At 38.7% G+C, this 25,712-nt stretch overlaps 1 protein-coding gene and 1 non-coding gene across 6 annotated transcripts in view; both read left to right on the plus strand.

Moving 5' to 3' along the window:
• WLS (Wnt ligand secretion mediator) overlaps window positions 1-25,712 on the plus strand; it is a 134,353-nt gene that overhangs the window by 29,485 nt on the left and 79,156 nt on the right. For all 5 annotated transcript variants that reach the window (XM_063800556.1, XM_063800558.1, XM_016920590.4 and 2 more), the window contains exon 2: window positions 9,144-9,416. In XM_063800556.1, the coding sequence (XP_063656626.1) occupies window positions 9,173-9,416 (244 nt within the window). In that variant the 5' untranslated portion in view covers window positions 9,144-9,172. The remainder of the gene's footprint in view (window positions 1-9,143; window positions 9,417-25,712) is intronic.
• MIR1262 (microRNA mir-1262) lies at window positions 19,720-19,811 on the plus strand. Its single transcript, NR_035616.1, has one exon. It is a non-coding gene; the product is annotated as a microRNA mir-1262 (primary transcript).

The following is a 25,712-nucleotide window of genomic DNA, read 5'->3' on the forward strand; positions in this document are numbered from 1 at the left end:
GTAATCTGAGAGTGCTAATAAATAGTAAGCATTAATAAATAAACAGATAGTTGTATTGGAAAGGAGCATTAGATATGAAATCAGACCTGGGTTCCAGTCCTAACTCTATTTACTGATGAGACAAAAACCACTGATCTTCTGAATATGCAATGGTGTTAATTATGTTACTTGTTAACTAGGTGGATTCGATAATCTATGTATGTGAAAGTTCTTTGCAATTCACTTACTAGTTGTGGTTCATGTTTATTATTAACAATAATATTGATAAAAGAATATATGTAATTTATGAATAATAAATGTCTGATTATTTTAAATAACAAATGTTGGAAACTTGTAGAGTGTAATAGGCACTTTAGAACAAAGCCACTGACTGTGTTTCTTCTAGAAGATTTAATTTTGGTATTTTCTGACCCTAAAATTCCAATATAAATGTGTGCCCATGGTGAGCTTATTTAAGAAGGAGAGCCAGGTGTCCCCTTTTTTGTCACCTCCACCCCTACAGCTTTGCCAGAGCCACTTTGGGAGCCTCCACCGGGGCTCTGAGAGATTTCCCACACAAGAACTGGTGCGCCCTCCATGCTGGGTTTATGACATCATAGCCCAAGGTAGTAAATTAAAGATGCTATAATTCACTTTCCATAGGTGGTCTTGGCTGCATTCCACAGTCTTTTGGCTGAAAGGTTGCTGATTTTGAAGCACTGGCCCAAAGTCAAAACTTAGCCCAGATGACTGGCCAGCCGAGCAATGAGCAATAGCGTCAACAGATGAGCCACTGATTTTTCTGTGGAGGTCTTTTGTGTTTACTTCATATGTATTTAATTTTTGCTGTTTTGAGTATTTCTGGAGTGATGGAGAAACAGAAATTGCAGGCATTTTTCAGGGATAGAGAAATTCGTAATTTGATATACTTCCATCAGTCTTTTCGATTTAGGCTCTCTTTGCTGCAGGACACCAAGGGTGGTAAGGGTCAGTTTTTGAGTCCTAATCCAGGCCACCACTGGATTGCTACACCAATTAGCACATCTAATGATTGGCAGATTTTATGAGCTAAACCTGGCAGGGCCCTTTATGTGCATTTTATTATTTTTTCAAAAAGAGGGTAAAAAAACTAGCACCAATCTTGAGCCTAAAATAATTTCATGTTTACCACACCATTTCAAATACTATGTAAGAGTTTGGCTCACTGTCCCAAAGCACTTTAATTTTTTTCCTCTTGGTTCCAATGCTCCTCCATTCCATGGGATCCAAGCCAGGCAAGTAATGTAAGCCAAGTGGCGCTTGTTTGCCACGTAGATCCTGACAAATATAGAGTAATTCTTCTATTCTTCAAAGCTGTTGCATCTTTGGCTCCACAACAATTGAGGTTGTAGGCGAAGCATTTAAAATCCTCATCTGCCTAAAATGTAAACATATGATATTTTCAATATTTTTGAGTCGGAATGTATTTACAAGTGTTTGCTACAATTTTTGGAAATTTGCTGTCAAAATGTCCATAATTTCATAAGTTTATATTGTAAAGAACTATTTTTAAATAAGTGCTTGACTTTTGTGTGTATGGTACAAATTATTTTGCATTCAACTCTGCTATGTAGTATGTATGTTTGTGTTTTGGTGGTAGTGGTTCAGTGTAAAGGAATGTTCTGCTGTATTAAAAAAAATTAGCTTTCCTAGAACAGATGTTAGCATAACTAACTGACTGAAAATGGCTGGCAAGAATGAATTTCATTTCACTTAGCGTACCCCATTTCATGCACAAGGGCATAGCTTTGATAATTCTAAAAATCACTTCTGGTCTAGTCTCTGTAGACACACTTTCAGCTCTCCAGTAATTGAGATTGAATTGTGAAATAATACTTCATTTAGTAAGCTAGTAAGATTTAATGGGTATGGTTGAAATATAGGAGAATCTTCTCTTCAAAGTAGGTGGTGGAGAAAGCATAAGTGTCTACTATAACTTCAGAGCAATTTCAGTAAAAGAATTAACACACTGAATCATTTAAGTACTAAGTCAATTTAATGCAAATATTTGCACTTTCTTCAGCTGAACTTTTTGAAGAGCTCATTCTAATTAGCCACCCAAAACTTAGATAAGTGGTATGGCAGATATTAAGAAATCTTTTTAGGAACTGCCTTTCAGTGAATGGTAAGCAGGTTTGGCTCGTAAGACCTCACAGCTCAGCCAGTTAATATGATCTGGCCACTGAAGTTGTGCAGTATATTTCACATGTTTCCTTTTAACCAGAATTAAGGCTTTTGAGCTGGCGAAAGGCATGTGGAATGTCTAAGGAAAATCAGTTGAGCATATTTAAAGCTAATTTCTAAATTTAGCTAAAGATTTTCTTAGGTTAAATAAGTACTTTGGGGGCATTTGAAAAAAACATGTAGTTACATAACAGGAATTCATCTAGTCTTTTCTGACACCTGTGTTCCCTTTCTCCCTCTTTTCGACCCTCCCCACCTTGATACTCAAAAAATCCAAAGCACACTCTGCAATTGCCCAAGGGTTTAAGTGCTCAATATGTTTTATATAAGTTCTCATAAGGCAAGCAGAGATATTTAGATAGGCAGAGCTTAGAACCAACTTGGGCATATGCCTTTTAGTTCTTATAAATACCATTCATAGTGCAATGGAGGTTTTCTCTACATTTCAAAGTAAAATGGATATTGAGCCATTCAACTTCATAGATCAGGTAAAAGTTTTGGGAGCTTATATTCATTCTTCAGCTATTGCTTCAAAAGTTTGAGGAGCTTATATTTCCCAGCTGTTGCTTCAAAAGCAATAGCTGGAAAAAAAAAAAAAAAAGCAATAGCTGGAGAATATAAGCTCCCCAAACTTTTGAAGATACAGACATCGACCAAGTAATTTGTAGTCTCTGCCCACCCCCGCCCCAACATTAATTCTATCCGTTGAAATCAGTCCCAATTATTTTTAAAAAATAAAGGCTAATAACCACTTCTAGTACCCCAAAATGTTTTATGGAACAAGATAGAGAATAAATAAAATGAAATTATAAAATATAAATAAACATTCACATTTTTACAGGTGGAGAGATGGTGCTGGCAGCTTTTTAACTGAGATTAGTTTTCAGGTGTTAAATCAATGTCTCAAGTCAGTAGGAGAAAGTATCTGCTACCAACTTTTTGTATGTTTTTAAATCAATGTGTATTGTTCCTATCATTTTTGTTAGATAAATTCTATTGTAAACATAAAATTCTCTAAAACATTTCTGAAATGTTTGACCATTTTTACTTTAAGTCATTACTTTTTAAAATGGTGGTGTTCTGATTATTAATTCTTATAAACAGGAATTACCTTTTCAACTGGTCTATTCTCCGCATTCCTTCCCCTTGTACCCCAAAGCAGATTATTCTTTAAATATCATCTTTGTTGCAAGGCAGACATTCTTCCTCTAATTTAGAGGAAGGCTACTATTACCTGATGATTGAGACTTCAAAGCCTCTTTGGGGCCATTTGTGGGAATAGGAGGGGGAGCTTCTTCATTCCCACCTGACTACCCTCTCACTCCCCCTCCTTCCAGCAGATCTCTGGTCTGGCCTTGTGGCTACTTACAGGGCAGAGATAGGTGTCATAAAAGGAAACATTCCTGCCAAATAAAAGTTCTTTGTTATGTGTGGCTCTGTTTATTATTCCTTCTTTATGGTGCTCTATAGAGTACAGCAGGGACGATTGGGAGCAGGGGCCAAGGCACTCTAGTAGAACTATACCACTGATTAGAAAAGGCAAGGGTGGACACAGAGATAAGAGTGGTACTACAGTTTTCACCTGTTAAATGATCTCTTTTTAATTTTTAATATTCAAGCACAGATATCTGCAGAAAATATGATTGTTTTAGATATTCTATGACCCAGCACATGTTCTGTCTCTACCTCAGCACCTTCCCTCCTTGGCCATCCCCCATTCTCCCTTGGCTATTACCTGCTCTCTTCCAAGGCTAAGCCCTGCCGAAAGCTACCCTCAGCTCTTTTTACAACTGGAGCATCCTGTGCAAACCTCTGTCAGAGAAATTTCCAATCAGGGTGTAATTCTTTGTGAACTTCTCAGCCTCCCACACTAGCCTGTGAGCAAATGGGGGTCTGGGAGGCCATTCGTCTCTGTCTTTAGTTAGTACGGTACCTTCATAACAGTAATGCTCCTAGGTGATTGCTAAAGAAATGTTCATTACTCGTAATAAAGCAAAGAAATAAATAGTCTATGTTGGCTTAAATGGAGATCATGTGTCATGTCAGCCTGTTGTTTTAGTTTTATTTTAACTTTTCTAAGAGGCAACCAAGTCTTGTGTCTCTCTCTGTCTAACTCTTAAATTACAGGTTCTGGAAGGAATAGGGGCTAATGATTTAATGTTGACTCAATTTTAAGCATGATAAATGCTAGCGGTTGGCTAGATAGTAATTTGTAAACTGGATAGCCATTTGAAGTGAAATAACAGGAAGCTGACTGGAGTCAATGAATATTCTTCCAAAAGAAGTACTACAGGTTTAGTCATTGTTCACTTACATTTTTATTCAAGGTTATGTTGTAACGATGACTGGATTTTTCCTGTCATTCTGGTGTATTCATTTCTCCCACCTCCCAAATATCTGACTGTTGCCCTTTCTCAGGGAATGTCAGGTTACATATAACATTCATCAAAATTATTTTTTCCTGAAATTGTTTATTTATTGTCTGCTTCCTCCATTATTTGTGTGTTCCAAATGGTTGGTGCCTATCAGGTTTACTCCAGAACCGGCAGTGTCTAGTGCATGGTAGATACTCAAGACAAATTTGGACAATATACTGTGAGCCATAGTAATGTGTGTAACTGAGGGACCACTGAATTTTCAGAGAGACTTCAGGTTGTGTTTGTACATTTCTTCACACCTTGAATTTGTTAGAAGTCTTATTGATTTCATATCACTTTAACATTAAATGTTGTGTAGAATCACATTTCACAATTCATGTGCTATAGTGGAAAAGTGGAGGCCAAAAATACTGTATTGAAATACAGGCAAAATAAAATGGTCATGTCTGATAAAGTAAAAAGAACTGAATTCATAATGGACTGCATTTTCGATGAATAGCTCATGGTTTTATAACTTCTGTGCATATTCCCAAGGCTATCTTAACCAACCATGAGTTAACCAGTTTACAGTGACTAGGCATATTTAGTTTTGGCCAAATTATTCTGTCATTGAATTGGTCTGGTGTAGAAGTAGTTTTTGGCCTACTTGTTTTCAGTTAAACCTTATGCTATGGGTGGGTGGAGGAGACATTTATAATGTGTGCTGAGGCAGCTGGGTAATATTGCATTACTCTCCTAGGAATACTGGGGAGTGGTTATTTTTAGCTTTCACCTGAGCAAACATGACTCAGTTTGTTGACCTGAATCTATCCAGCCCCCTCTTGAATACACAAACTCTATTAATCCCTAGAACCACGCAAGTGACTAAGTAAGGCCTTCATTACAAATACCTGTTATTGTGGCTTGTTCAAAGGTTGAAGATGATTTAAACTTCCTCCATTTAGCTCTTTTCTCTTAATCCCACATACTTTAAAAAAATTTACAGACAGATCAAACTTTTTTTGATTCTAGACACAATTTGTGACCCATGTAGCTAAAATTTTGACTATAGCTAATGAAAACACCTTCTATGGTAGGTGACCAGCTACCACCTGTAAGCTTTGCTTTTGGTTTACGTGATAATGCTGTCTATATAAAGAAACATTTGGGAATTCACTTTTAGCTGGAGTAGGACATTGCACTGAGCTGTAAATATATTATTGGGGGAACATTAACTGTCCATGTTTGAATATCAGGATGTCTGTTTACTTTCTCAAGCAATACTTGTGTTTTCTCTTTTGAACACTATTAGAAAAACGGAAAATGTTGAATTATCTTCAGGTTTTGAAGTTATGGAAAACATTTTTGAGACTCGAGGACTAATTTATTCAAGTGAAAAAAATTGTGATTCTCACAGTATAGCTTGAGATGCACTTGAGGCTTCTCCAAGTTCACTGCCATGATATTTATGAAAATATTAGTATTTCTGGGATTTTTTTTCTTTATAGAAGAAACACTAGACTAATGAGAGGATGAAAATAATGCAGGCCCCTAAAAAGGCAGGCGTTCACTGCATTCATTAAAAATGCGGACTTTGTGACCGTAAAGTGTTCAGCTTCTCTGTTATTAAGTTTGGAATGTGGTTTTGGAGCTTAGCTGAGGAACTCAGCTAGTTATTTTTCGTTTTGGTCTGAGAAGTGAGAGACTTGTTTTTCAAGAAGGTAAAAAAGAAAAAAAGGTTAGGTTCATTTTGGAAGAATAGAAGTTTTAAAATGTAGTAACTATTTTCTGCAGCAAATAGTCAGTTTGAGTATGTTAGCCGAAAATAGAATTCATGACTTTTGTCTCACTGTTTATTTCTCCAACCACATTAAAAAGGGTTCAGTTAAATGTGCCATTTGGCTTTTCTAATGTCAGTGGGCTATTTAGCTGAGTCAGGATAACCAAAGTTTGATTGACTCATATTTCTAAGAATAAGTCAGATGTCTGATTTTAGATGGATTAGATGTGAGGTCTTCGTGATACAGTTTTGAGTTTTAAAGAAAAACGTCTGTAGCAGGGGTTAGTGGCAATTTGTATTGCAGTGTTCAGCCTTCTACATGAAGGATGTTCAGCTAGAGCTTAGTAGTGTTGAGTTTTCTGGTACGTATTAATAGGCATTGTCCTAACTTCTTACAAACATAACATTTTACTAAAAATGTATCATTAAAATAGATATTTAATAGAATAGAAAAATAATGTGGATTCGAACATTAGAAGTAGGGCAGAATATTAATAATACACATTTTTGCCTCTTATATAACTCTTTTTGCTTTTCATGTTTCTCCATTGCTATCTGATCTCTATTAAATAAGAGAGAATTTCTGCAAACATAATATACCAAGTGTCAGATGCACAGAAATACACATATTTAAACCACACACATAAACCATAATTTATGACACTTTCTTTTAACTACTAACTTTCAAAGGTTTATAGATGTATCTATTTTAAAATATACTAGTAGGACCCACATAAAGAAAACAATGAAAGTTTTCCAAGAAATTTAAAAACAGATTGTAGACAATGGAGAAACAAGTACTGTTCTTGGATGGGAAAACTAAATGCTGGGGAAGGATGCTAATTCTGTCCACATTAATTTATTATTATGTATTATTTATAAATTTAATTTAATCTTCAATATCCTAGCAAAAAGATGTAAATTTGAAATGGATTGGGGAAGAGAGTTACTCTAGCAGATATCGATAAAAATAATAAATTTATAGAATTCAAAGCAATGTTGTGCTGACCCGTGAATTGACAGTTTAATGCATGGAAAAGAACAGATGTTCAGAAACATGCTTACATACATAAAGGTTAACAGTGATATGATAAATCAACAAAAGGGAGGTTCTGTTCAATCAACTATAATTTAAATATTTAAGAAATAAAACTAGAACCTCACTGCATCTCTTATAGCAATTTTCAGATGGATCAACTGTTTAAATATTAGAAAAAATGAAATTGCAAAAAATAAATAGAAGTCAATATAGATGACTATTGAATTTTGAGATGAAGAAGGTCAGTTTCTCTAAGCACAAAAGCATGGGGGGAAAAACATAAAAGAGGGATTCCATATAAGATCTGGAACTTCTCTATTTAAATGTGCATAAACAAATTTAGATAGCAGATGGAAAGTTTAGGAGAAATTTCCAACAAAACATATTAGGCAAAGGATTATTCTTATAGATAGCCTTTACAAACTGATGAAGGAGAAGTTGATTTTGGTGTATTGTGTGATTGACTATTTTGCAACTACTAACTGAAAGATTTTAATTATAAAGAAAATATGATATAATGGCTAATATTTTATACTTTGTGTGTGCCCAAGCACTACTCTGAGTGCTTTAATATGTTAACTTGTTTAAAATATGCAGTGACTTGGAAAGATCAGTACTATTATTATTGCCATCTAAGAGATGATAAAACCGATACAGAGATAGGCTTAGTAATTTGCCCAAAACTTTCCTAGTGTGGATTTGTGGTGACACAACTAAAAATGAGAGAGCCAGGATTTGACACCAGACAGGTCGCCTCCAGAGCTGGTGTTATCACACAATACTCTGCTTTTCTAAGTGAATAAAAAGAAAAGACTACAAAACTATGCATGATATAACTATTTTATAAATATGTGTTAATATTTGTGTATATTTTAAAGTTACACAATTTAATTCATGTGTAAACTTTTTATCTAAGTACACAGTCATAGAAAAGACAGATGGCATTTTGACATTTTTCCAACAGTGGTTACTTCCCTCTAGTGGGATTTTGGGTAAATGTTGTTTTGAACTTAAAATTTCTGTATTTTCCAAGTTATTAATATTATAATCATATAACCATTATATAATCACAAAATAGTGTTTTTAAAGTTACACATTTCAAAGTTGCTTTGCTGTCTTGAAGTGCATCGTTTATATTTTAGTACATTTTTGAAGTATCAGTCAGTGTTTGAGTTCCCATTCTCTGCTAGGTACCAAGCTAAGTGGTGGCCCCTAGTTCTTTATCTTAAGCAAAAGCAATGTTGTACAATTTTAGAGCCAAAAGGAATCTTAGAAACTCTTCCGTTTCTCAGATGAGGGTCCTGAAGCTCTTATAGATTTAACTGACTTACCCAAGATTCACTGACAGTAAGTTTTTAACCAGGCTTCGAATCCAGGTTTGAAGTCTAAGGTCTTCTGACTTTAGATTCTGTTCTCTATGAAGCACCAGAGCTCTCCAAGACCTCAATCAGGTGGGAACTGTAGCACAGTTGATTTTTTGTGACATTGTTTTGAAGTGCGGAAGTATAACTAGACTGGTTACAAATGTATTCTTTCACAGCAATTGAAAACATAATAGGAAGGTTCTCAGGGATACTGTTATGACACCTCTGGAGGTCACTGAAAGATCCTCACCCAGATTTGGAAGATCCCTAAGTATTGCTGAGCCCCAGTTGTGGAAGGCAGTACAAAAACTGGAGGGAACACAGCAGTGGAAAGAATATTAACCAGAAACAGTAGTTTCAATAGATGGCTTTTCTAAAACCGACAAACTTTCTCTTTTCAGCTCCAGGGCCCACAACGGCAGTATCCTACATGTCGGTGAAATGTGTGGATGCCCATAAGAACCATCACAAGACAAAATGGTTCGTGCCTTGGGGACCCAATCATTGTGACAAGATCCGAGACATTGAAGAAGCAATTCCAAGGGAAATTGAAGCCAATGACATCGTGTTTTCTGTCCACATTCCCCTCCCCCACATGGAGATGAGTCCTTGGTTCCAATTCATGCTGTTTATCCTGCAGCTGGACATTGCCTTCAAGCTAAACAACCAAATCAGTTAAGTGTACTCTCCTCTCATCCCTTTCTTCCCTTTGAGCATTGCCCTCTTTGGGTTCTTTTTGAGCCAATTCTAATAAAAGTAAAAATGGTAATAGTAATAGCAAACAATTATTGACTACTTCCCAGGCACTTTCTGTGTACTTTACCTGTATTAACCCATTTAATCTTCCCACCAGGTTCCTTGAGGTAGTCTTATTATTTCATTTTACAGATGGAACACTTGGGCACCAGTGAGGTTACTCGTGATCTGAAGACTAGAGAGTGGAAAAGCTGAGATTTCTGACTCAGAAAACTGCCCTAACCACCAAGCTTCATCACCTCTCTAGTGTCACAGGGGAGTTCACCCCAATGGAGTGACTTGAGGGTTCCTGAAAGGTTTTTATTTTTTTTTTAAATGTCTTTTTCCACTGGGCTTTGAGTAAAGCTATGGCCTTAGAAAAAGATCCCTACCAAAATGGAAATGCCAACCCATGAACACCCATTTCCCCACCAAACCAGGTTTTTTGTTTTGTTTTGTTTTGTTTTTAGCTTATTTGCAGTTAAAAACTCTGAGGGCATGAGACATATAAACTTTTCATGGGGAGAAAATCACTGGGTGATTTCTGGGAGGCCAATACATGTATGGCATCTGGGGACAGTATCAGGAATCTTAGGCTGAGAAGTAAGAAAACTTTCTGTTTTTTCCTTTTTAACTAAGATGGGATCAAGGATGTGAGGGAAAGGGAAAAAGATGTGTTAAAGGCAGCTCTGTCTAGGGCCTGTCCATAGATTGAAACATTATTTCTTTTTCTTTTCTTTTTTTTTGAGACAGAGTTTCGCTCTTGTTGCCCAGGCTGGAGTGCAGTGGCACAATCTCCAGGTTCAAGTGATTCTCCTGCCTCAGCCTCCCACGTAGCTGGGATTACAGGCACCCACCACCATGCCCAGCAAATTTTTTTTTTTTTTTTTTGTATTTTTAGTGGAGATGGGGTTTTACCATGTTGGCCAGGCTGCTCTTGAACTCCTGATCTCAGGTGATCCACCCACCTTGGCCTCCCAAAGTGCTGGGATTACAGGTGTGAGCCACTGTGCCTGGCCTGAAAACTCTTTCTTTCTTCTTCTGTTTTTTTTTTTTTTTTTTTTTTTTTTTTTTTTTTTTTTTTTTTTTTTTTTTAGAGACAGACTCTCCTATGTTCCCCAGGCTGGTCTTGAATGCTGGCCCAGGCTGGAGTTCAGTAGCATAATCGTAGCTCACTGCATCCTTGAACTCCTGGGTTCAAGCTATCCTCCCACCTCAGCCTCATGAATAGCTAGGACTACAGGCACGCTAATTTTGTAATTTTTTATTCTTTTTTTTGTGTGTGTGACAGGGTCTTTCTCTTTTGCCTGGGCTGGAGTGCAGTGGTGTCATCACAGCTCACTGCAGCCTCAACCTCCCAGGCTCAAGCAATCTTCCCACCTCAGCCTCTTGAGTAGCTGGCATGAGCCACTGCACCTGGCCTTAAATTTTAAAATTTTATGGGGGTCTCTCCTGAGCTCAAGCAATCTTCCCACTTTAGCCTCCCCAAATTTTTGGTTTACAGCTGTGAGCCACCATGCCTGATCTGAAGTACTATTTCTAAATATAATTTTCATGTATCTGTAATAATCTTGATGTACAATTATTTTTACTCTGTTTAGGAGTTGGAGCACTATGTATACCTGACTGATAGCTTACCTGAAATAAATAGATTGTGCTGAGATAATTTTCTAGATACAGTTTTCTTTTTCTCTTTCATTCATTCTCTTGCCCATTATTTTAAACTGTTTTTGAGTGCCTACCACTGCTAGGCATTCTGCTGTTAGCTGAATATGCTGTCCTTTAAGGAACTTACGGCTAAGTGGAAATGACAGGCAAATAACTAATCATTACAGTGTGGTATGCTGGGTGCTGTGACCAAGTTATGCCCAGGAGGATATGGAAACTTAAAGAAAAGGCTTCACAGCAGAGAAAAGGAAGACTTCCCTGGTAGGGTGTATGGGTGTGTGTTGGCGGGGAGAGTTGTAGAGAGGCAAGCAGACAGCTCTTTGAGGTGAATGTTAAAGAGAGAAAAGCCTGGTGAGGAGGTGAGGATGAGCAAAAGAAAGAGCATTCTATATAGAAGGAAATGGCTTATATGAAGGTCCAAATTTGCACAACAGCCTCAAGCTTTTAAGTGGTGATTCCCATGTCCCTAAACTCTTGCTTATTGACTCACTTGTTCACTCACTCACTCATTGGTTGTGCAACACATTTATTCATGAGTTCATTTAAACTTTATTAAGTCCCAGCCATATGAACACTCAGTACTGGGGATATAAGATCACACGAGACATGATTCTTGTAATGGGTTAGGGAAGAGGGTGCCTGGAAAACAGACACTTAAACCTACAAATAAGAAAAAACATGTTATGTGCTATAATAAGAATACGCGATGTAATGTGAGGAGCCTTGGGAAGGAAAGAGTTTGCTATGAGATTCAAAACTGTATGTCTAAAAATTTTTTTTTGAAACCTGCAGGTTTGGGTTTTAGCATTTCTATTCCTAAGAATGCATTCAAGCAAAGGAGAATAAGGACAGTAAGAAGAGCCATGGGAGGATGAGATAGGTAGATTACCTGATTTATGTATGTTTGGGTGGAAAGGTAAAGGACATGGTATTCTGTTATCTGGGCTGGTTGTGGTTATTTCAGGTATAATCTCTCCTAGACAGATCCCTACTTCTAGCTCCAAGTATAAAGAAAAAGATTTACCCTGTAATAATAAATAATTACTGTCTACTGACTGTAGTAATGCTGGGTAACAAATTACCCTAAAAGTTAGCAGCTTTCACCTATAAACATTTTTTTTTTTTTTTGAGTCTGAGTTTCACCCTTGTTGCCCAGGCTGGAGTGCAATGATGCGATCTTGGCTCACCACAACCTCCACCTCCCGTGATCAAGAGATTCTCCTGCCTCAGCCTCCCGAGTAGCTGGGATTACAGGCATGTGCCACCACGCCTGGCTAATTTTTGTATTTTTAGTAGAGACGGGGTTTCTCCATGTTGGCCAGGATGGTCTAGAACTCCTGACCTCAGGTGATCCACTCGCCTCGGCCTCCCAAAGTGCTGGGATTACAGGCATGAGCTACCGCGCCTGGCCACCTATAAACATTTCTTAGCTCCTCATTTCTGTGGGTCAAGAATCTAGTTTGGGCTTCTCTGGCTCAAACTCTCTCAAGGTTGCACTTAAGCTGTTGGCCTGGTCTGCAGTCTCATCAGGCATGAGGGCTCCACCGGGGAAGGGGGATCTGCTTCCAAGCTCTCTCACATGGTTGTTGGCAGGCTTCCATCCCTCCCACATGGGTCTCTCCATAAGACTGCCTTGCAACATGGCAGCTGGCTTCCCCCAGGGATAGTGAACCAAGAGAGAGCCCGAGCAGTGCTGGAGAGGGAAACCGCTGAATCTTGCAAACGACATTCCATCACTTCTGCTGTATTCTGTTGGTTAGAAGTGAACTAGTAAGTTCAACCCACACTCAAGGGAGGTGATTACAGAAGAGCATGAATGCCAGGAGATGGGGATCATTAAGGACCATCTTAGAGGCTGACTACCTGCTGGCATACTTTTCAATGGAGTCACAGTTTCATTTGAAATGTGTTCCCTGATTTATATCTAGATTAGGGGGTAAGATAGAAAGTTGTTTAAGAGCATGGACTTAGGAGTCCTACAGCAATGGGTTTAAATCCTTGTACCACTTTTTAAAAGCTCTGCAGTATTGGGGAAGTTACAGAACCGCTCTTAGCCAGTTTCCTCCCTTGTAAAATATGGATAATAATGCCTAATTAACCAACTCACTCTAAGGAATTAATTAGTTTATGTAAAACTTTTAGGACATAGTAAGTACTTATTTTTTATTTTTTTTTTTTGAGACGGAGTCTCGCTCTGTCACCCAGGCTGGAGTACAGTGGCATGATCTTGGTTCACGGCAATCTCTGCCTCCTGGGTTCAAGAGATTCTCCTGCCTCAGCCTCCTGAGTAGCTGGGACTAAATTTTTGTATTTTTACTAGAGACGGGGTTTCGCCATGTTGGCCAGACTGGTCTCGAACTCCTGACCTCAGGTGATCCACCCACCTCGGCCTCCCAAAGTGCTGGGATTACAGGTGTGAGCCACTGCACCCAGCCTGGACATAGTAAGTACTATTAAAACAGTTAAAAATTAAAAGTAGCTATTAAAATTATCCAATTATATTTATCCTTATTGCTGAAATTCAGCCATTTTTCCAATTCTTACTTCTACACCTTGGTTAGTGAGATTAGTCTTTATAAAAGAAGCACGTGGTAGAGGTAAGTCTTCCTTATCCACAGGGGATATGCTCTAAGACCACCCAGTGCCTAAAATCACGGCACTGAACCCTGTATACATACATGATGTGTCTTCCTATACATATATACATACTTAGAATAAAGTTTAAATTATCAATTAGGTGCAGTAAAAGGTAACAACAATAATTAATAATGAAAAAATATACTGTTCACAATTTTAAGGACAGAAGATTCATTGTTATTGTAGATCTTAGCAACCTCAGCATAAGATTTTTTTTTCTTTTAAGTTGAGAACTTTCATCTTCTTAAAGGAAGCACTTGACTTATCTCTTTAGCACATCTGAAATGCCAGCATCCCTACTCTTGCATCTTGGGGCAATGAGAGAAAATAAGGATGACTTGCACACAAGTACTGTAATACACAGCAGTTGATCTAGTAACCTAGATGGCTGCTAAGTGACTAACAGGCAGGAGCAGGGAGATGCTGGACAGAGGGGTGATTCTTATCAGGGGACAGCACAAGATTTCATGATGCTACTCAGAACAGTGCACAATTTATAACTTAAGAATTATTTCTGGAATTTTTCATCTAATATTTTTAGACTGTGATTGACCTCTGCTAACTGAAACCACTGAAGGTGAAACCTCCGATAAGGAGGAGACTCTTTTAGCTTTAATTTATCATTTCCTTGCTCAAAACATCTTCAGTGACTAACAAATAAGACTCGGTGTTCAGAGTCCTCTCCCTTCCTGGCTCAAGGCTTCTTTCTAGCCTCCTTCCTCACTGCTGGCCAGTAACCATTCTCTGCATCCTCAAAAGGAGTAGTTGCCTGCCCTGTAAACACATCCAGAGAGTTTCTCCCTTTGCGTCTTTGCTGATATTTATCCTGCCTGCCTCTTCCTCTCTTGTGATTCCTCTTCTCACAAATGAAGGGCTCCTCCCAGAAAAACCTACTCATTCTTCACAACATCCCAAATTTTACATTCCCCTGGAGGCTTCCTAGGTATTTTCTATATTATCTCCCGTCCTCATTCCTTCCTGGATATAATCTGTCTTTCCTTATGCATTCTTCATTACTGGCCTTGTGATGTTTACTTTATCAGCCTTGTGTTCTGCACAGTGGAATTGTCTTCTCTGAGTCCTTACTAAACTATGAACTCCCAGTGGGCAGATTATGCAGTATATTTACATTTATGAAATCCACAGCTTTGTGTTTAGGAAGCTGTGGATGAAAATACTGGATTGTATCATTCTTCTGCCACTAAAAGGAACATAAAGCAACTGATTGAGTTGCTTCCTCCCCTCCCACACTTCAAAATAAGAGTTCTGTTGTTTAACATTTCAGTATATGTAAGTCTGGTCCCCACTGCTCCTATATTTTTTACACTGATGAAATTGTGGTTAAGAAGTTAAGAATTGACTATAGGAGTAGTATGTTGCTGCTTTCAAGCAGCCTGTTACATGACAGGCAGTTGTTTAGAGCATAGTCTGACACTTGGGCAGGTACTTGCCACAGGTTCCGTTTTCAGGTTGTGAGGAAAGTGCTGGATTATCTTGTGGTTCTACCTTTTACATCACTGAAGGTGACTGGCCTATAATTTGATTTCAAAACTTGGCATCAGAATCATTGAGTAACATAATGCAGAGCCTCAGGTAAGTTTAGGTGAAATTTTAAAAGTCAACGATAAATTTCTAAAATTATACCACCAAAATTGAAAAAAGGATAAATATGTTTAGTGAATGTTATTTATAACTGAACTTTTTAAAAGAAACTTTCCCAGTAATGTGAAATAACTCGAATACTTTTAGCTACTTTTTTTTTTGCCAGTTTCTAATGATGTTTTGTATTCATTATAAATGGATTGAATATTTTAGAATTCTCCAAACTCATTTGAAATGTATTGAAAGCTCCCTGTTTACATTTTTCAGCTTTAGCAGTGTGAATAAAATGATTTTAAGCTCAACTCTTGAGCATTTCTCCCAAACCAGAAACTAAGAAATAATTCTACATGTTAAATAATTTCACAGATGAATTACTTCCCAGCAAATACTAATCCTAAACAACAAAAATGCCCATGTTGGCAAAGCTTTAAAACATTTCTATATGTAAATATTAATGTCTTATTTTTTTCTCATGTACATCTTCATGCTCTAAAATATTTTATCTTCATCTACAAAAATACTGTACTCAAGCTTTCTGTCTTAAAAATAATCCTTAATTTTCTTATTACATGAGAACTAGCACTTAATAGGGGGCATACTAAAAAGTTAATAAGATGGACCACTAATTATTCCTTTGATAAATGTATAAAATAACTTTCTTAATAGAGCTATCAAGAAAACCACACCAAAAAATACTTTTCATGAGTAGCAGCAACACATTTTGGCTGCTAATTTTTTTTTTTTTTTTTTTTTGAGACGGAGTCTTGCTCTGTCCCCCAGGCTGGAGTGCAGTGGCACGATCCCGGGTTCATGCCATTCTCCTGCCTCAGCCTCCCCTAGCAGCTGGGACTACAGGCGCCTGCCACCACGCCCGGCTAATTTTTTTGTATTTTTAGTAGAGATGAGGTTTCACCGTGTTAGCCAGGATGGTCTCAATCTCCTGACCTTGTGATCCGCCCGCCTCGGCCTCCCAAAGTGCTGGGATTACAGGCGTGAGCTACCATGCCTGGCCAGCTGCTAACTATTATATGAGAAGTTACATGTTGTGTTTGTGGGAATATTCATTTCCTTAAATTTATCCTCTCTACCTTTGCTTATGGACACTGAGCAAGGCATTGATTATACAGATTATATATATTATGTCATATATATTCAGCAATATACATATACACACATGTTTTAGTATAACAGGCACATCAGGTCTAGATTTCTCTCTGATTTTGGTATTAAGAATGCATGAGACTCTCTACTTTTTATATTGTTTATCATTACTTTGGATTCCTTTCTGACAGCAATGAACCAGGACTTCAGAGAAGAGTTTGGGAATGTGGCAAACAAGATCCTATTACACATGATGGCTTCCTGCTTATCAGAGATTCACCTGTAACAATATTACTTCATATGTAAGGAAAAGTCAAGACCAATCCATTTTTTTTTTTTTTTTAACTTTCCGTGGCAGTCTTTGAAATGAGTTTCAGATTTCAAACAATGAGAAGAGATTTCATGTTTGGGCTCTGAAATTAAAGCTTGGGTTTATAATATATGTCTGGTTAGTGTTTTCATCTACTTTTGAAGAGTCTTTGAGTAGATAAAATAATCTAAGTACTACATATTTTAAATGACTTCTAGTCACTTGGGGTTAAATGTTTATTCCCTTTAAATCTTTCAATTTAAAAGTGATACAGGTTTTAGCTAGGATTTGAGTTTCCAAACCCTCAGAAAACTAGAAAAGCATTGACTTACACTATAGAAGCTGGCCATTGTTTTAATTTCTGAATTTAATCAAGCCAGTGCCTTTGGGAGAAAAATGATGGCATTATAAGGTACTTTATAATAATAAATTTCCTGATACACAGCTTCTAAAATTCTTGGAATCTCCTGAGTGATAGGAATGCCTCTTTGCATGCTAATGAGTCAACTGATGGCTGGGGACTCCCAGATAGCTTCAGAATGGTCACCTGAAAGACCAAGGCATGATTAGAAGGGTGGGGAACTAATTTCAGCCCCACCCACCAACAGCCAGGAGGGAAGAGGCCTAAAGATTGAGTCACTCGCCTATGGCTAATAATGTAATCAGTCATGCCTAGGTAATGAAGCCTCCATAAAAACTCCAAAAGACTGGGTTCTGGGAGCTTCCAGACAGCTGAACTTGCAGAGGTTCCTGGAGCATGGCACCCTAGAGAGGACAGGGATGCTCTGTGCCTTATCATAGCCATCCTCAACTTTTTGGGCACCAGGGACCGGTTTCATGGAAGACACTTTTTCCACAGATGAGGGGATGGGGGATGGTTTGGGTATGAAATGGTTCTACTTCAGATCATCAGGCATTAGATTCTCATAAGGAGCATGCAGCCTAGATCCCTTGCATGAATACTTCACAATAGGGTCCCACTCCTATGAGAATATAATGCCAGCTGATCTGACAGGAGGCAGAACTCAGGCTATAATACTTGCTCACCCACCTCTTACCCCCTACTATGTGGCTCAATTCCTAACAGGCCACTGACTGGTACCTGTCTGCTGCCAGAGGGTCAGGGATCCCTGCCATACCACATGCCTTACCCTATGAATCTTTTATCTGGTTGTTCATGTGTATCCTTTGTCATATCCTTTATAACATGTGCATAAATTAAGTGTTTCCCTGAGTTCTGTGAGCCTCTGTAGCAAATCAATCAATCCTAAGGAGGAGGGACATGGGAACGCGTATTTATAACAGGCCACAACCTGTTTTTTCGATGGGCATCTGAAGTGGGGAGCAGTCTTATGGGACTGAGCTTTCAACCTATGAGACTTGATGCTATTTCCAGGTAAGTGGTGTCAAAATTGAATTTTTGGACACCCAGCTGATGTCTGCTGTGGAAGTGATTGATTGCTTGCTTGGTGTGTGGAGAAACTTCCCCCAACTTTGTGCCCCGCTCCTTCCATCACATCTAGGTCAGAAGTAGTCTGTGTTACGTTGATTATGAGTGGAGTGGGAATCAAAAAGTGTTTTTTTTTGTTTGCTTGTTTGTTTGTTTTTCCCCTCACTCGGAGTTCAACTTCTAAATGGCGGTAGTTTTAAAACAATAGTCTGTAAGAGCTGAGGAAAAGAGGCCAATTAAGAAAATCTAGAGACTCATAGATGCTTGGGAACAGGAGTCATTGACCTTTCAGTGAATACCAATTACAAATATGAACAGACCTGTCTGTGGAAATCTATGATTGAGTCAGTGCTGGCTTTTTGCTAAATATTTCAGAGGTACAGAATTAATGAATTTGTCAGGATGTAAACATGATGCTTCTGTCTAGTTGTTAGGGATATGGGATTTCAATTTTTACTCTAAAGGAGTTAGGAAATGGAGTATGAATAGGCAGAGAAGAGTGTCAGAAAAAAGTCAGCCTTAACATTTAGAGTCTGGATGTATTATGAATCACTGATAAAAATGATTATTTACCTGATGGTATTAGACCTCTTGGTAAGGCCAAGTTCTGTTATTTGAAAATATATTCTAGAGTGTTTTTGTTTTGCTAACATGCCATTCTAAAATACTTTCCCAAATATACCATTTTTTAAAAAGTCACTCTATGCATTAGGAAAGAAAGGTTTGGGTTGGCTAAAACGGTACTCACTGGAAATGGGTTGTCACTCTAATGATTACAACTGCAAGTCATATACTTAGTATACCCCAGACTCTCCAAGGGCTTCTTTTGAGAAACCTGGGTGCATAGATCAAAGTTAGAGAATTTGTTTACATATCTCTCTTTCCAGCTTTCAAATCTATAAGCTGTTGAAATAGAAGCACTAGAGCCATTGGCTGAAAGCCTCAAGATGGATAACTGTGTCTTGAGTAGTAAATCTAGGAGTTTCAGGGGTTGAAAAATTCCTGAGACTGAAAAAATATTGGTAAATGATGAAGGGTAGGGGAAAGCCAGAATAATGTCAGTCCTATTCTTATGTAATGAAAGCATTATGTTTCGCCTTGATCCTTGTGCTGTACACTGGAACCCAGTGTTGTCTTACTTGTTTCATTATTGCAAATGGTCACATGAAGCAGAATTCTTTCTGTAAGTGGCAAGTGATTTTTCTTTCCCCACACTGAAAGCATTTCTGTATAACAAATTTCTAGTTAAAGTAATTAGAATGATATTATTACCAGTCAGTTTTCAAGTTAGATGGCTGAGTGTCCTGGGAGAATGTTGACTGACTTTTGGCAGAGTAATTGTGCTTTTCCATTTGTCCATTTATTAGGGAATGTTAGGTGGACATCAAGGGAAGACAACTGGAATAAAGGAACAATCTATTGATCATAAACAATTCTCTGAATTTCATCCTTCTACAAATTCACCCCTCACATTATCTACAATGGTGATGGGTGAATTTGTAGAAGGATGAAAGTCAAAGAATCCTTCTGGGAACTAATTTTTGGCCTTCAACAAGAATTGTGATATTTAATTTTGTGTTTTCTGATGCTTCTGAGGAAAGCTCCATAAAGAGAGGTGAATGGGGCAGAGGATTTTATACACTATAAGAACTATCCTTGCTATGATGGAACAGGCCATTGGTAGTATGATATTCACATAATTGTATTTCTGTGCTTCAGCAGATAGTCCTTATTAATAAAATATGTTGAAGCAACTGCTAAGAAGAAATGTATAACTCTACTCTCCCACCCCTACTACTACTCCCACCAAAAAGAGGTCTTCTTTCATTTATGACCATATCTTCTTTAATTTATGACTATGTTATAGCCTGTGTTAAAACTATCTAACATTTTGGCTGGGCACAGTGGTTCACACCTGCAATCCCAGCACATTGGGAGGCTGAGGTGGGTGGATCACCTGAGGTCAGGAGTTCAAGACCAGCCTGACCAATATGGTGAAACCCTGTCTATACAAAAATTAGCCCAGCATGGTGGCGTGTGCCTGTAATCCCAGCTACTTGGGAGGCTGAGGCAGGAGAATCACTTGAACCTGGGAGGTGGAGGTTGCAGCAAGCCGAGATCGCACCACTGCACTCCAGTCTGGGCAACAGAGCAACTCTGTCTCAAACAAAAAAAAACCTCTAACATTCTAATTAGATAGTTTTCATTGTTGGCTAGTGTCACTAGAATTTTAAAGTTACCTTTTAAGTTTCTTTACCACAATTTGAGTCAATGCAAGCAGAAATAAAAACTTCAAATTCTCCCTTTGTTCTCCTCCTCCCTCCTCTCCCACCAAAAAAGGTAAGTTGAAAAGCTCAAAATACAGCAAAAAGATCTCAGAGACTTAAATGGAGTAGGGTTTGTAGTGTTAGGTAAATGGTACGGAAGTTGTCAGTATTCAAGATGGGCTTACATGGCCAGTCTCCTTTATTCTTATTGAATTGTGTGCCCCTTCAAACCAAGGCTGGAACCTGGAAGTTACCAGTATGAATCAGTTTTACTTACTGACTTGGTATAGAAAGCAACTGAAATCATGGGAGAAAACTATATTTTGTTTACCCCAGGATAGAGAAGATTAGGGACATGATGTTTGTTTGCTCATGAATTATCTCTCCCTTTGAGGAAATCTTCAGGCACATCTTGACAGCTCTTCCTTTGGAATTGACCATTGTGAGCATGTTTATATTGGCAGGAGCATGGGAACCTTTGGCTTTGAGTGTGATTATTGGTAAGCACATTACTTGGACAACATCATTATAAGGCTCCTCCATAGATATCGCTATAGAGCTCTATCTGGCTTGGTGGGTTTTGTTAAGTATTTGCAAATGAAAAATTCCAATTCAGAAACAGTAGGGCTCCTCCAAAACTTTTCCAAGATTTTAAAATTAGTATTTATAGTTTGGTATACCTAGTTACATACACTTTCTTCTAGTCATCTATTGGTTACTGGTCAATTTAACATTGTTGAGTAGATTGTGTTAGATTAGTCTCTAGTCTTAACAAAACAGTCTTCTATGGTGTTGAATAATTTGCAGAAATTGTTACTAAACATCAGCTGTTTTATTTTAGCTTGGAGTGCTGAAAGGAATACTAGAGGGCTGCTGGTCTAATAATCATCAACCAAGCAGTTTAGACTGGAGTGTAAGGGCTAAGAGAACCCCTTGATACTCTACATTAAATTTCAGTGGTATTTGCTTATATGCATTTTTGAAGTAAGAGTGTTTGTGGTTCTTGTCAGGTTTGCAAATGGGTGGTTGACCCAAGTTAAAGCACTAATCCTTTAATTTAGCAGCTGGAGAAAGCTTGAACTCTGTGGTACTTGCCCACGGTGGCACAGCTGGCTGGAGCCAGGGCAGGATCTCCTCGTTGTACATCAGTGGTGTAGATAGGTAGATGGTACCTAACAACACGTGCACCACCCCATACAGGTGAGTCAGCCTTCTACCAAACGGCGGACTCTAAGATCCTTGCACAGAAGATGCACTGGTCTTTCTAAAATGATATATTTTCAATTTTTTAAAATCTCCCAATCAGTATTTCAGGGAATGAAGTGCAGTCTAGAATCTAGACTAGGTGGTAGGCTGGCCCTGTTTATAGTGCCACAGCTGCAGATCACCCACGTGTCTCATTTCTTGCTCTGAGTTTAGAATATAAATGAGGATATTCTCTTTGCATCCATACAAGTATATCCTGATTACTAAAATAAAAACCTGGTGACATCATTGACTAATGTGAAGAGCAGAGAAGCCAGAAGCAGCACATCCCATAATGGTGCCCCCAATGTATAGAAGGTATTTTTTTGTTTTCACCTCCTCTTCTAACTTTGGGTCTTTCAGTATTTAAATGCCAGCTGGTCATAACATAGCTATTGTGAGGTTCTTTTATGGGGAATTCACACCTTTATCTTGGTTAACTTAAAAAAATTAAGATTATTTTCTGGATTATATTTTTCTAAGCAAAAGGAAGTTAAATGAGAGCAAGGCAGAATTCTGCTTGCAAAAGTGCTAGGGACTCTACATTGGAAAAAACCATTTTCCCCAACCCTACCTATTTCTACACACTGATGCTAGAAACAGTTCCAGATCCTCTTTTGCTTTAGTGAGTTATTAGTAATGGTGTTAGTAGAGAGATAGTAGTAATTCTTTATAGGAAGAAAAGGTTCTGGCTTTGTTGTATTGGTCCAGGTTGTTTGCTAAAATAATTGCATAGTGAATCTATCTCTCTTGTGTTGGAGTGATCAGACCCAACACAAGGTTGTGGGGGTGACAAAGTCCAGCAGAGTCAAAGGATTGAGAAAAAGACAGTTTGAGAGAGAAAGTTGGGACACCAGGGGGCCATCACTAGTGTACAGAGGCTGCGAAGGCCCCGAGCTCTGGGAGCCCACACTATTTATTGGTAATCCAACAAAGAAACAGGTGGTGAAAATGTGGAGGTCAAAAGAGCAGGCGCATGATCTACAGCTGTGATGGTTTAGCATTTATATGGAACATGTTCTGCTACTTGAGATAATGGGAATAGGAGCCTAGGAGCCTATGAGGGCTAGAAGTAAGGAACCAGCAAGTCTAGACACATTCCCGAAGACATTATGCAAGCCCTGCCTCAGTTTCCCTCCCAACACTCAGCTTTTCCTCAACATCTTGCTTTGCCCATTATTCATATTTTGACTAGAAAGAAAAGCCCAGGCTTGACCTAACAAGCAAGATTATGCCTTCATTAAAGGTAAGGCTTGGGAGAAGATTACAAATATTTCAGTTTAGTATCTTAAGTTGCTGTCACATGGAAAAGAGTTCTAATAGCTGAAGTTGTTTGCCGATGAAAAGGTTGCCTCTACTAGTAGTGAGCAGCCTGTTACTGGTAGTGGTCAAGCAGAAGATGGTTGGTGAGGATCATAAGGATGGCCACAGTGATAGCTGGCATGGGGCAGTGCTTTCTTTGCAAAGTACCATCGCACTAGAGATGCTGTTGCTTGTCTTTGTTGCCAGTCATTTGCTTGGCCTGAACTTGGCCTTAACTTCCCCCTCCCTCAGCATGTTCCACCACCTCTACTGAATGGGCAACTGGCCATATGATCAGTCCCCAAGCCATAACTGATCAGACTAGCAGTGGTCCCTTGGCCAAAGGGGAAATAATCAAATTCTCTCTTATAAGAAATTGCGTTTCAGTAATTCGAGATCTACCTTTATTAGCACTTAAACTGAAAAGCCATGAGAACCACCTGGGCAGTCATCATTCTACACGTGCACAGAGAAGCCGTGATTGTTGACTGGCAGAGTGGGAAGACCAGATGCAAAGACGAAATGGAGATGAAGACTATTAGTATAATTACAATAGACTATAAGAGTTGACTTTGCTCCTGACAGCTTTCTATTCCTGGTTTCAGACCCTCCAGCTTCTCAGCATTTTCTGCCCTTGATTTTCCTAAAGCACTGCTGTATCCCTCCAGCTGATTTCTGGTTAAGTTAGTGGGGGTGAAGTCCTGTTACTTGCAAACAAATGTTCGCTAATTAAGACAACGTTTATTTCATCTGATCATCGGAACAATTGTATCTGGCAGAGTGAGGACACTGAGGATGACAGAGTTTACATGATTTGCCAGTCTCCCAGCTGGGAAGTCGAGAGGCTATGAGTGTACATGATGTTAGGACTCCAGTGCCTTGATCCCACCGTGAGTCTATTGACAGGGCTATGGAGTGCTTCCTGTTCTGAGTGGGAAATTATACTAGATGACCCCTAAGGTCCCATCTACTCTAACTGTCTGAAGTTGAGAGTCCATGACTCACTTAAGATTCTCTGGCTTTATAAAAAATCTCATTGGTATCCTTTGGCTTTGTAAATAGATGACTTCAGAGACCCTCAAGTGAAAACCATTCTAGAAGATAGTGCTCAGTCAAGACAGATGCTCTTGTTAGAGGGTGAGCTTAGTGTTGAAATGAGTGAATTTTCTTTTCTTTTGTTACATGCGACCTTGTGTTCATTTCTACTCCTTAGGTAGGCAGACAGGGTTGGTGTACTGGAAGTGTATTTTTAGTCTGACATTAAAAAATGTATCATAGACACCAACACAGGAAGCAGTTTTTAGGTGAGTCAGTGTATAAATAACCTCAAAGAGTTTCATGATGGGATGGTAGATCTTTCAGTTTAGCAGTTCAGTATCTGAAAACCCTTTCCCAATTTCATTCATTCATTCGATAGGCATTATTGGGACTTGTACTACATGCTAGCATTTTGCTCAGGATTTAAGAAATAAAGATAAGTCCTTATTCTTCATAATACAATTTCAGAAACCATCATAACCCTCTTTTGTTTAGTTTTCTCTTTTCTTTTCTTTTTTTTTTTTTTGAAACGCAGTCTCGATCTGTTGCTTAGGCTGGAGTGCAGTGGCATGATCTTGGCTCACCGCAACCTCCGCCTCCCGGGTTCAAGTGATTCTCCCGTCTCAGCCTCCTGAGTAGCTGGGATTACAGGCGTGTGCCACCACGCCCAGCTAATTTTGTACTTTTAGTAGAGATGGGGTTTCACAATGTTAGTCAGGCTGGTCTCAAACTCCTGACCTTGTGATCTGCCCACCTCGGCCTCCCAAAGTCCCAAAGTGCTGGGATTACAGGCGTAAGCCACCACTCCTGGCCTAAGAGTGAATTATTTAAAGGCAGGGACACTGTGTTGTTCATTGTTATATCCTTAGCACAATTCCAGGCACAGTAAATATTCCATGTGTACTCAAAATAATTAGGAGCTCACAGTCTAATTCATGGAGAGAGAATTAAAAAATTACACCAGTGTGTTCAGTGCATTAAGTACCCAAAGGAGTCCATAAACATAGAAGGGGAAATGATTAACTCACGGAAAAGGAAATGTTTTGATTGAGTCAAAGGTGGAGTTTTAAAGACGTTGGAATCTGTGATCACTTACAATGTGAAGGCAAAGAAACAGTCCAAGGGCAGTCTTATTTTTTTCTAGAAAGTGAAAGAGCTTGGAGAGACAACTCCAGCACTGGGTTAAGTACCTTCAAGCCAGAGTGTTTGGGCTGAATCATAAATTATGAATGTTTGGCCTGCTGCTTATAAATTATGCGACCCTTGGCAAGGAAGTTTTTGAAACTTCCTTGTACTTCATTTTCCTCACTTATAAAATACAATAGTAGTACTACCTTTATAGGGTTGTTGTAAGGATTAAACTACAATAGTGTATGTGAGGCTTTTACATAGTAAGTGCTGGATACATATAGTAAATGCTCAATATAAGTGAATAGTTGGCTGGGCGCAGTGGCTCACACCTGTAATCCCAGCACTTTGGGAGGCCCAGGCGGGCAGATCGCTTGATCCCAGGAGTTCGAGACCAGCCTGAGCAACATGGTGAAACCCTGTCTCTACAAAAAATACAAAAATTATCAGGATGTGGTGGTGTGCCCCTGTAGTCCCAGCTGCTTGG

Source organism: Pan troglodytes, chromosome 1 (assembly GCF_028858775.2).
Source record: "Pan troglodytes isolate AG18354 chromosome 1, NHGRI_mPanTro3-v2.0_pri, whole genome shotgun sequence".
In the NCBI taxonomy this organism is placed as follows: Eukaryota; Metazoa; Chordata; class Mammalia; order Primates; family Hominidae; genus Pan; species Pan troglodytes.